Source organism: Sceloporus occidentalis, unplaced genomic scaffold, assembly GCF_023333645.1.
Source record: "Sceloporus occidentalis isolate IW3139 unplaced genomic scaffold, rSceOcc1.0.p SCAF_239, whole genome shotgun sequence".
Taxonomy (NCBI): domain Eukaryota; kingdom Metazoa; phylum Chordata; class Lepidosauria; order Squamata; family Phrynosomatidae; genus Sceloporus; species Sceloporus occidentalis.
Window position 1 is genome coordinate 355878 of NW_028317219.1, and position 13321 is coordinate 369198.

Below are 13321 nucleotides of genomic sequence, written 5' to 3' on the forward strand. Positions count from 1 at the left end.
AAATTTGTCCTTTAATGGTCGAGACATTAAGACCCGCTGAAAAACCTTGCAAAAAATCCAGAATGGAACTTGTTGAAGGCAAAGAATCATTCAAACCCTTGATGTTGCACCAGTGAAGGAATTTATTCCAGACCCGTAAATAAATGGTAGATGTAGATCTTCGAACTGAGTTCAGGAGGACATCCGCCATATAACGGGAAAGACCTCTGTCTTGAAGGATCACCCTTGCAACAGCCAGGCCGTCAATCTGAACATCTGAAGAACTTCCCTGGACAGGTTTTTGTTTTTCTAGAAGATGGAGAGAAACTGGTAGCTCCCACTGAAATCGCCATACTTAGCAGTTCTGAAAACCAACTCTGATTTTTGATGGGTGTTCTTGTTTAACTGTTTTGTAGATTTCTCATTTATTTCTTTTTTCTTATACTTCATTGTGAGTATGGTCATGGGAGTTAGCAAGATTGATGATCTGACTCAATGCACATCTTGCCTCATGTATGCATGCCTGGATGAATCCGTCCAGGGTCCATACCTCTGTGGCATGTGTGAGCAAGTGGCTTGTCTGGAAGCTCATATTAGAGATCTGGAGAAGCAAATTGCAACCTTGAGAGAGATGGACAATCTTGAAAGGAGTCTGCTGCTCACTGAGCAGAGTGTAGTGGGGGAAGGTAGTGAAGAGGGAGGAGATAAGTCAGCTGGGGAACAGGCATGTAGTTGGGTAACAGTTACACGTGGTAGTAGAGGGGAAGGAAAGGTTTAGCTAGTCCTGACCTTGTGCAGCTTAACAGATTTGCCCGCTTGAGTGAAGATGTTGGGTCCAGCAGCTCAGGAAGCTGTTCCTTCTTACAGCCGAGGGAACAGCCCCTCTAGTATGAGTGGGGTTGAGAGCGTAAGAAAGGCCAGACAGGTTGTGGTGGTAGGGGACTCTATTATTAAGAGAGTAGATAGGGTGGATAGATTATTGGTAGGGGCTAGGGAAGACACGGCTGTCATGGTCCATATCGGTACCAATGACAAAGTCAGTGGAAAACCGAAGGTCCTAAAGAATGATTTCAGGGAATTAGGAGGTAAACTGAAGAAAAGGACCTCCAAGGTAGTATTTTCAGAAATATTACCTGTGCCCCGCGCAACAGTAGAAAGGCAGCGGGAGATCAGGGAGGTAAATGCGTGGCTAAAGAAAATTAAAAATAAGAAAATGGCTTTTACGGCATTTAAATCAGAGGCATCCTATATAAAATATAAGGAAGCCAATAAAGCATGCAAAAAGGTGATTAGGTGGGCTAAACTAGAAAATGAGAGAGTGATAGCCAAAGAGAGCAAAACTAACCCCCAAAAATTCAAGTACATAAATTCTAAATTCTAATTCTTTTCAAAATGAAAATGTAGGTTCATTAAAAACAGAGATGGGAGTGTTGGTTAAGGAGGACCAGGAAAAAGCAGAAATTTTAAATAACTATTTTTCCTCGGTATATATTGAGGAACCTATGGCAATGGATATACATAGGGCTACTGTAAAATTTTGCAGTCAACCTGTGATTGGATGACTCAGGACAAGGTGCTGCAGCAGCTAAAGAAAGTTAATGTTAACAAAGCTCCGGGCCCTTATACTATTAACCCACGAGTACTTAAGGAGCTGAGTCAAGAAATAAGTGAACCTCTGTTTCTAATCTTTCGGGATTCTTTTCTTTCAGGAATTGTACCAGAGGATTGGAGGAAGGCAGATGTGGTTCCTATATTCAAAAAGGGTTCAAACTCTGTCCCCAGAAATTATAGACCTGTGACCTTAACTTCTGTGGTTGGGAAAGTATGTGAAGGGCTGTTTAGGGCTAATATTCAAGAATTCATTGGGAACAACAGTATTAGCAAAAATCAGCATGGTTTTATGAAACATAGGTCCTGTCAAACTAATTTAATTGCATTCTACGAAGAAGTAAGTTAGAAGTGTAGATCAGGGTGTTGCAGTGGATGGAATCTACTTGGATTTTGCCAAGGCGTTTGACATGGTTCCACACAATAGGTTAGTATTCAAACTGAAGGAAATTGGTCTAGATGCAAATTCTTGTTCTTGGGTAGAGCATTGGCTTAGAGATAGAGAACAGAGAGTTGTTATAAATGGTAAATTTTCAACCTGGTCAAAAGTGGTAAGTGGTATCCCTCAGGGTTCTGTTCTGGGACCAATTTTATTAAACAGATTTATAAATGACCTGGCAATAGACGTTGAAAGTCATGTTTCTGTGTTTGCAGGTGACACTAAACTAGGTAAAGTAATGCAGTGCGAGCAGGATATTACAGTGCTGCAGAGTGATTTAGACAGACTGGGGAAATGGGCACACAAATGGCAGATGAAATTCAGTGTAGATAAATATAAAGTTATGCGCTGCGGGGTAGGGAATGCACAAGCAACCTACACCCTAAACGGTAGTGAATTAGGGGTAACGACAAAAGAGAAGGATTTGGGAATTGTTATAGACAACAAACTAGGCAACAATGTGCAATGTCAGTCAGCAGTTGCTAAGGCCAGTAAGGTATTGTCTTGTATAAAAAGGGGCATCAATTCGCGGGATAAAAATATAATATTGCCTCTGTATAAATCAATGGTAAGGCTGCACCTTGAATATGCTGTGCAATTTTGGGCACCTATTCTAAAGAAGGATATCATAGCAGTAGAAAGGGTGCAGAGGCCGGCTACAAAATTAATAAAAGGAATGGAGCACTATAGTTATGAAGAAAGGTTAACAAATTTAAATCTGTTTAGTTTAGCAAAACTGCGCCTCAGAGGTGATATGATAGCATTATATAAATATGTTCGGGGCCGATACAAACCATTGTGTGGAAATCTGTTCATTAACAGGACTATGCATAGGACACGTGGTCATGCGTTTAGACTGGAAGAAAGGAGATTTAGTCTAAAGCAGAGGAAAGGGTTTTTTACAGTAAGAACAATAAGGATGTGGAATTCTCTGCCTGCAGAGGTAGTTTTATCTGAGTTTGTACAGATGTTTAAATAGCAACTGGATGGATACTTGGAAAAACATAATATTCAGGGATATAATCTTTAATTATGGGGAAACAGCTTTTTGATCCAAGGAGAAATCTGACTGCCATTTTGGGGTCAAAAAGGAATTTTTTTCCCTGGTTAGTGCAAAATTGGAAAGAGCCATGTCTTTTTTCAGCCTATGTAACTATGTAACCACATTCATCGATCCATCGACATGTCCCCCTTCTATGCCAACTACGGGTTTCATTCCTCCATGCTTCTGGGTTTTCCAAAGCTGCGTGCAGTTTCCTTGGTCTCTGAACACATCGGCAACCTCACCAAGGCGTACCAGATTTTACGAGACAAGAACACAACGGCGTTACAAATTCTTTGCAGACAAACACGGCACCAACGCTCCAGAATATCATCCAGGTGACAGGGTCTGGTTGTCCACTAAACACCTTCGACTCGCGTGTCCCACAAAGAAACTAGGGCCAAGATATATCGGCCCTTTCCATAACTCCCGTCTAGGAGTGGAACTTGATCTACCAAGCAACATGTCGCTTCACCCCGTTTTTCATGTGTCCCTCCTCAAACCGTGGAATGCCAACCCTTTCCCTAACCGTTGCCCCAATCCTCCTGCTCCGGTCTTGATCAATGACGTGGAAGAGATCCTGGATTCCCGACGTCATCACGGCTGTCTTCAATATCTCATATGTTAGAAAGGATATGACCCCGATGAGGACTCCTGGCAACCAGCCTCCGAAGTCCGTGCTCCAGATCTCATCTCCACCTTCCACCGTTGACATCCTGATCGACCAAAATCCCCAAGAGTCTAGAGGCCTCCTCAGGAGGGGGTACTGTCGGGGTCCACAACTAAGACCCCAACAAAGCAACTCACCCGAATACTTGGCACCCGCAAGTGCCGGGCACGATGCTGCCACTGCTGCTCCTGCTTTCACTCCCGCTCCGTCAGCAGTCTGTTCTGGGCGTGCACACTGATGACGCTGTACACGGAGGCTGTACTCAGTGCTCAGATATTGTTCCTTATTGAGCTTCCCTCTGCTTACTGCTGTATTGGATTGATCTTGTTGCTGACCACAGATTCCCTTTGGACTTTGCTGACTTCTATTATCCTGACCCTGGCTATTGTTATTTCGGGCTTCGCTGATCTCTCCAACCCTAACCTTTGGCTTCGTGTACCGAACTGTGTTTCGCTTACCCTGACTTGGCTGTGTTTCTGGACCTCAGTGCATGTGGCGCATCTGCCCCAAGTACTACTACTTGGCTGTGGTATTCCTGTGTACTGGGTTTCTCGTCCCTAACCCTCACACCCATAGAGATCTCCAAGGGTTTCCTAACCTCCTTGAGGTCCGCTATAATCAAATTTGTATAGGGGCAATAAAAGCCAACAGCAAAATTTCTCACAACTTACCTGGCCAAACTGGATCACACTGGAACTGTAATTTTCTTCTTTCTCATTTACTAAACCAACACAAGTTTTATATATACCGTATTTGCTCGATTATAAGACAAGGTTTTTTTCAGAGCAAATGCTCTGAAAAATACCCCTCGTCTTATAATCGGGGTCGTCTTTTAATCAGACCTCAAATAGGTCTGACTATGAGACGACTAAGATCCAGATCCCCGCAGCTGCAGGGGACCTGTATCCTGCTGTCTCCCCCCGCCCCACTTACCGGTACTTCTGAGTCCCCGGTGTGTAGCTGGGGCAGCGTGTAGATGTCTACGCGATTCGCGTAGACAACTTCCACTGCAGCAGGAAGGAGGTGTGGCTAGCAGCGGGGGTTGTCTGCGTCCATCGCACAGACCTTGCCTGGCTGTCAGAGATCAGAGTTCCCCTCACCGGGGAATTCTCTCTGACAGCTGGGGAAGGTGATCAAAATAACCGCCCTTCTTGTCCTGAGAAAACGATATCTAATTTTTTGAGGGTAAAGTAAAAGAGAGAGAGAAGAAAATTACAGCCAGACATGAGCACCGCAGAAATGTCACCGCAAAAAAAACAAAAACATTGTAAAGAAAGGTACAAAAAATGACTATTTATAATTCATATAGCGCCCAGTGCTTCTTACAGTACAGACAATGAAATGGTATGACAAAAGGTAAAATTGACAGACCAATATAAACCGATACATTGGGTAGTAATGTTCAAATTAGGCATTTATGCCTCTCCTCCGTGGCTGCCGGCTGACGGAGTGGGGTCTCCCTCTCCTCCGTGGCAGCGGCTGCCGGCTGATGGAGGGGGTCTCCCTCTCCTCCGTGGCGGCTGCCGAAGGGGGGGGGGGTTGCCGATTCAGGTATGTGACAAATACTTCCCCTATTTTACATTATAATTACGAAAACTTTTTTTTTTTTTAATCAATTAACCCCTTCGAGACAAAGGCTGATTTTACTTTTTGTACCCTTTGTGACAATGGCCTTTTTAACATTTCTGCGCTGCTTGTGTTTAGCTGTAATTTTCTTCTTTCCCGTTTACTGAACCCACACACATTAGATATTGTTTTTTTCAGGACAAGAAGGGCTTTCTTTAGATGACATTGTTTTGATTGTATCATATTATTTACTATTAAAAAAATTATAAAATATGGTGAAAAATTTAGAAAAAAATGACTGTTTCTAACTTTTAGTTGAAAAATCTTTTACTCATCTATAAAAGGTAATGAAAAAACCTGCTAAATAGATTCTACTATTTGTCCTGAGTTTAGAAATACCCAATGTTTTTATGTTTTTTTGCTTTTTTCTACCCATTATGGGGCAATAAGTACAGGTAGCGTTTTGCTATTTCAAAACCATTTTTTCCAAATCTGGTAATTCTTCCCCCCATGTGCCATTTCGGGTATCTTTGAACCCGGCCAATGCAATTTACCCCATCAAGTCATATATTTTTGAAAACTAGACAGCCCAGGGTATTCCAAATGCTAGTATTTTAACTCTTTCCATGCACCATATCTACCACCAGTCTTTGTCAAACTTTATGGTAGTCATTTTTTTGCATTTGTTTTGTCATACACATTTTACTTCAGGTATGAATTAAAATGTTCTAGTTTATGTCACTATCACAAAACACCCCAATATGTGTTCAGCAACATCTCCTGAGCGCAGCGATACCCCACATGAATGATTTTGCCTGGCTGTTTTGGGGCAAAAGGGCCACATTTGGGGCAAGCGCTTTTTTCAATGTTGAACTTTGGCATTTGGGATCCACTGCCCATGCCCTATTTGGTACATCTTTGAGCCGAGCCATTTCAGTATGCCCAACAAAACCATATATTTTTCAAAACTAGACACCACAGGGTATTTTAAATGCTGGTATTTTAACTCTTTGCATGCACATATTTTACCACCAGCATTTTTTCAAAGTTTGCAGTAATATTTTTGTGTGTGTATTTTTCCCACACACACCTACTTTATGTATGAATTTACAGCTCCTGGTATATTATGGGCACCCCATAATGTGTTCAGCAACATCTCCTGAGTGCAGTGATACCCCACATGCATGGGTTTGTCATTTTTTGGGGGAACTAAAAGGCCACATTTGGTACGTGTGCATTTTTCTAATTGGAAATTAGATGTGTGGCCATCCTTCCCCCCGTGTTAATTGGGACCTTGTTGAACCCGGCCAATTCAATTTACCCCATCAAATCATACATTTTTTAAAAGTAGACACCCCACGGGCATTTAATATGCCAGTATTTTAACTCTTTCCATGCGAGAATTGTTTTAAGCTAATATGCTAATTTTAGGACTTGCTCACAAAAATATATTTTTTATATATATATATATTTTTTTTTATTTTTTTTTTTAAAAATTTTAACATTTTTTTTCAACTTGGAGGTTCCCCTGATAGTGACATCAGTGGCAAATGATTTTTACATTTTACTGTTTTTTTACTATTTTTTTCTAATTATTATTAATTTTATTTTTTAATTTATTTTTACTAATCACACTGTGATTAGAAAGCTGGGCTCCATTGACTTGCATGGTGAATGCAGTACCTGTATTCAACCTGCAAGTGGAGCCAAAGTTCTCTAGATGGTCTGGACCATCTAGCGAACTTTTAAAATTTGTGGTTCCTGTTACAGGACGGCGGCCATCTTCCTTGATGGCGAAGATTGCCGGCGGCTGTGACCGCTCTCCGGAGCGGTCACAGCCCATCAAAAGGTTAGTGTTTGGTGTCGCTGGATGCCTCCTGATCGAGCCATTCCAGCGACACCATTTAAGTTTAGGAGGCGATCGTCGATTGCCTCCTAAACGCTTTTAAAACGGGCGTCCGCCGCCATGCAAAGTATGGCGGATGTTGACGCCCCGTGGAGGGGCCAGAGATGGCCCCTTCGTGCCAATCGCGGCGTTGCTGAATGCCTCGAGGTCGAGGCATTCAGCAACGCTTTTTGGGTGCAGAAAGCGATAGTAGATCGCTTTCTGCACCCGTTTAAAGACGTGCCGGTCCTGGCACGTCAATTGTCGTAAAGCACATGCTTTTCCGTGCCGTGCCAGGACCGGCAATTGTCATTAAGGGGTTAACCTTTTAAAATTGAATTAAATAACAAAATGTGCCATCAGAAAGGAATGGCTGCTGATAATGTGTTTCTGTATTCCTTGAACGATATTCCATTGAAAATTAGCCATTTTGAGCTACAATAGTAACCTACAACATTAAGTGTCTACACTATTTCAGATTCATTTTATGTTATTTTATTAAAATTTGTCATTCTTTCAAACCCGTTTTTGCTTTTATCTGTAATTATAAATGTAGCCTACCTTGAACCACAAAGGGATCTGTCTTTTCTTCACAGGTATCTTCTGTATAATTTTCCCATCATCTCTGCTTTGATTGGCGTTTCAAGCAATTTTGTCTTCATGAGTGTTGTGCTTGTGCTCAGCTACTTGCAGTGGGGTCGAAGCAGTACACGAGGGCTGGTGAGTTATGATGTCTGATCGGTCATTGTATTTACTCTGGATGTTTAATCACACAGAACACAAGGTTTTAATCACTTTTTTGCAATCGTTCTTCTACACTGTAAGCACCACAATGACCATTTATATTTAGCTGATTAGTCATACTGTACATACATATTTTATGTTTATGAGGGTCACATCTATGCTTTACACACTACCCTATATGTTTTGTTTTTTTTTTGTTTTTTTTTTAAATACTGTTGACTGGGGGTAATGATTTATTAAAAAAAAAAAAATCTGGAATAGTGGATGTGCAAAGGGGCACTTTTTTTACATAGTTTGTCACGGTCAAGCCGTGGGCATGAAGGGGTTAATAGCACCAGGCCTCTGGATTTACTAACTTCACCCCTCTATCAAAGCATCAGTTATACCAAATGAACCCCCAAATCCTGCCTGTATCCAGCCAGGTAGTCTGCCACCACTGTCCAAATTAGGACATTTATCTCATATAATATATATATATATATATATATATATATATATATATATATATATATATATAATCAACCCACCCCGGGCAAACAACATGTATATGGATTATGAATATTTTAATAACAAAAAGACAAAGATTACACAGTGCCACAATTACAAAAAACAAGACATACAAAAGAAAAATAAAACGGCAAACAGTTCTTAAAAACAATGGGACTTAAACACAGGACTCTCACTCACGAGTTTCTCCAATAAGTAGGCCTGTGGGAACTCCAGACGGTTTCCGATCAGAGTATATCAGGGAGTTTTGCTTTGAGGTTGCTGCATTGCCCCTAAATCAGACTCTTTTGCAAGAAAACACCCCTCTGACCACATGGCCAATTATGACACCTTTTCCAAGAATTGGTTCCCATCTTTGATGTGCCAATAAGTTATGGTGGGGTAAAGGTGATTGAAAACCCCTCCATTTAAGATAGGAACGGAATTCCTATAACTAAGGATCCTTATCTGTTAGGCCTTGAATCACCACAGGGGTCCTTTGGGAAGATGACACCTCTAGCCAGAACAGATACACAGGGCATGCACAAAGAAACTGATTTAGAACAACATCAGATTAACTCATTCAATGCTTAAACAAAGAAACTAACCACCTCTGCTGGGTTATCCTTCCATGCATCCACTATATTCCATGAGTTAATCATGACAAGTGTCCCTTGCGTTCAGCCGTTCCTATATCTGTTAATTGCTGTTGATCCAAAATAATGCAAACCCTCCCCCCCCACACAGTGTGTAGCTCTTAACAATTTTGCAACAAACTAGGGGAAGAAAATCCTTCTTGACCCCAGAATGGCAGTCATATCTCTCCTTGGATCAGGAAGCTTTTTCACCATAATTTAAAAATTAAATCCCTGAATATTGTGTTTTTGCAAGTATTCATCCGGTTACTGTTTAACCCCTTAATGACAATTGCCGGTTCTGGCACGGCACGGAAAAACAAGTCGATTATGACAAATTACGTGCCAGAACCGGCACGCCTTTCAACGGGTGCAGAAAGCGATCTACGTTCGCTTTCTGCACCCAAACGGGGTTGCTGTAATGCCTCGACCTCGAGGCATTCAGCAATGCCACGATCGGCACCAGGGGCCATGTATGGCCCCTCCCCGGGGCGTCAACAACCGCCATACATTGTATGGCGGCGGACGCCCGTTTTAAAAGCGTTTAGGAGGCGATCAACGATCACCTCCTAAACTTAAATGGTGTCGCTGGAATGCCTCGATCAGGAGGCATCCAGCGACACCAAACACTTACCTTTGGATGGGCTGTGACCGCTCCGGAGAGCGGTCACAGCCGCAGCTGCCGGTGATCTTCGCCATCTGCAAGATGGCGGCGGCCCGGGAAAAAAAACAATGAAGGTGAAAAAGTTTGCTAGACGGTCTCCTGACCCTCTAGAGAACTCTGGCTCCACTTGCAGGTTGAATACAGGTACTGCATTCAACCATGCAAGTCAATGGAGCCCAGCTTTCTAATCACAGTGTGATTAGTAAAAATAAATTAAAAAAATAAAATAAAATTAATAATAATTAGAAAAAACTAGTAAAAAAAACCCAGTAAAATGTAAAAATAATTTCCCACTGATGTCACTATCAGGGACAAATTGAATTGGCCGGGTTCAACAATGTCCCAAATAACACGGGGGGAAGGATGGCCACACATCTAATTTCCAATTAGAAAAATGCACACGTACCAAATGTGGCCTTTTAGTTCCCCCCAAAAATGACAAACCCATGCATGTGGGGTATCACTGCCCTCAGGAGATGTTGCTGAACACATATTGGGGTGTCGTGTGACAGCGGCATAAACCAGGAGCTGTAAATTCATACATAAAGTAGGTGTGTGGGGGAAAAATACACACAAAAAAATACTACTGCAAACTTTGAAAAAATTCTGGTGGTAAAATGTGTGCATGCAAAGAGTTAAAATACCAGCATTTAAAATACCCTGGGGTGTCTAGTTTTCAAAAATATATGGCTTTATTGGGCACACTGAAATGGCCCGGCTCAAAGATGTATCAAATAGGGCATGGGCAGTGGATCCCCAAATGCCAAAGTTCAACATTGAAAAATGCGCATGCCCCAAATGTGGCCCTTTTGCCCCCAAACAGCCAGGCAAAATCATTCATGTGAGGTATCGCTGTACTCAGGAGATGTTGCTAAACACATATTGGGGTGTTTTATGATAGTGACATATACCAGAACCTGTTTATTCATACCTAAAGTAAAATGTGTGTGGAAAAACAAATGCAAAAAAAATTACTACCATAAAGTTTGACAAAGGCTGATGGTAGAATTAGTGCTTGAAAAGGGTTAAAATACTAGCATTTGGAATACCCTGGGCTGTCTAGTTTTCAAAAATATATGACTTGATGGGGTAAATTGCATTGGCCGGCTTCAAAGATACCCGAAATGGCACATGAGGGGAAGAATTACCAGATTTGGAAAAAATGGCTTTGAAATAGCAAAACGCTACCTGTACTTTTTGCCCCATAATGTGTACAAAAAAGCCAAAAAACATAAAAACATTGGGTATTTCTAAACACACGACAAATAGCAGAATCTATTTAGCGGGTTTTTTCATTACCTTTTATAGATGAGTAAAAGATTTTTCAACTAAAAGTTAGAAACAGTCATTTTTTTCTAAATTTTTCACCATATTTTATACTTTTTTAATAGTAAATAATATGATACAATCAAAACAATGTAATCTAAAGAAAGCCCTTCTTGTCCTGAAAAAAACAATATATAATGTGTGTGGGTTCAGTAAACGGGAAAGAAGAAAATTACAGCTAAACACGAGCAGCGCAGAAATGTTAAAACGGCCATTGTCACGAAGGGTACAAAAAGTAAAATCAGCCTTTGTCACGAATGGGTTAAATGTTTGTACAGACTCTGATAAAACTACCTCTTCAGGCAGAGAATTCCACATCCTTATTGTCATTTACTGTAGAAAAGAAAAAAAAACACAAAAAAAACCCCTTTCCTTTGCCTTAGACTAAATCTCCTTTCTTCCAGTCTAAATGCGTGACCCCGTGTCTTATGCATGGTTCTGTTTACGAATAGGTTTCCAGACAATGGTTTTGTTTTGGCCCTGAATATATTTATATAATGCCGTCATATCCCCTTTGAGGCACCGTTTTTCTAAACTAAGCAGATTTACATTGGTTAACCTTTCTGGAAGTTTTCCATTCCTTTTATTAATTTTGTAGCCTGCCTGTGGATCTTTTCCAGTGCTATAATATCCTTATTTAGAATAGGTGCCCAAAATTGCACAGCATATTCAAGGTGTGATCTTACCATTGATTTATAGAGAGGCAAAATTATATTTTTATTCCGCAAATTGCTGCCCCTTTTTATACATGAGCATACCTTACTGGTCTTAGCAACTGCTGACTGACATTGCACATTGTTGCCTAGTTTGTTGTCTATAACAATTCCCAAATCCTTCTCATTTGTTATCCCTAATTCGCTACCATTTAGGGTGTAAATTGCTTGTGCATTCCTTACCCCAAAGTGCATTACTTTGCGTTTATCTACATTAAATTTCATCTGCCATTTGTGTGCCCAGTCCCCCAGTCTATCTAAATCCCTCTGCAGCAACGTAATATCCTGCTCGCACTGTATTACTTTACAGAGTGTCATCTGCAAACACGGAAGCATGACTTTCAATGCCTATTGCAAGAACCCTGAGGGACAGCTCTCTGTACTCTGTCACTAAGCCAATGTTTTACCCAAGAACAAGAATTTGCATCTAGACCAATTTCTTTCAGTTCGAATACTACCCTATTGTGTGGAACCGTGTCAAACGCCTTGGCAAAATCCAAGTATATTACATCCGCTGCAACTCCTGGATCTACACTTCTACTAACTTCTTCTTAGAATGCAATTAAGTTTTTTTTTCTTTTTTTCCTCAATGAATTCCTGAATATTATCCCTTAATAACCCTTCAAATACTTTCCCAGCCACAGAAGTTAAGCTCACAGGTCTATAATTTCCAGGCAAAGAGTTTTTGAACCCCTTTTTGAATATAGGAACCACATCTGCCTTCCTTCAATCCTCTGGTACAATTCCTGAAAGATAAGAATCCTGGAAGATTAAAAACAGAGGTTCACTTATTTCCAGACTTAGCTCCTTAAGTACTCGTGGGTGAATACATACCGTCAGGCCCCGGAGCTTTGTTGGCATTAACTTTCTTTAGTTGCAGCAGCACCTTGTCCTGAGTCATCCAATCACAATTTGTCTGCAATTTGTTTTTAATAGTTATTTGCTTATTGATTGCCATAAGCTCCTCCTTAATAAATACTGAGGAAAAATAGTTATTTAACCCCTTAAGGACAATGGGCGGTCCCTAAACCCATTGAAAACACTGCATTTTGAGCCCGTACATGTACAGGCTTTGTCATTAAGGGATTAAAGTTTCTGCTTTTTCCTGGTCCTCGTTAACTAACACACCCATCTCTGTTTTAGTGTACCTACACTTTTTTTCTTTTTAATGTACTTTTTTGGGGTTGGTTCTGCACTCTTTGGCTATCACTTTCTCATTTTCTAGTTTAGCCCATCTAATCACCTTTTTGCATGCATTATTGGCTTCCTTATATCTTATATAGGATGCCCCTGATTTGTCTGATTTTAAATGCTTTAAAGGCCCTTTTTCTTTTTAATTTCTTGATTTACTTCCCCATTAAGCCACATTGGTTTCAATCTGTTTCTTTTATATTTATTACCCAATGGTTCATACAGAGGAGTGTACCTTTCTAATATTTGTTTGAACATATTCCATTTTTCCTCAGTTTTTTTTCATTAAAGTTTATGCCAGTCAATATATTGTAAAGCTGCCCCTATCTTATTTAAATTGGCCTTTTTAAAATTCCTCTTGTGCAATTTCTTT

At 40.7% G+C, this 13321-nt stretch overlaps 1 protein-coding gene across 1 annotated transcript in view; it reads left to right on the plus strand.

The window, feature by feature from the left end:
* Positions 1–13321, plus strand: part of LOC149276435 (seipin-like) — a 63714-nt gene that overhangs the window by 24468 nt on the left and 25925 nt on the right. The window contains exon 6 of the mRNA XM_089503659.1: positions 7786–7909. Coding sequence (XP_089359785.1) covers positions 7786–7909 — 124 coding nt within the window. The remainder of the gene's footprint in view (positions 1–7785; positions 7910–13321) is intronic.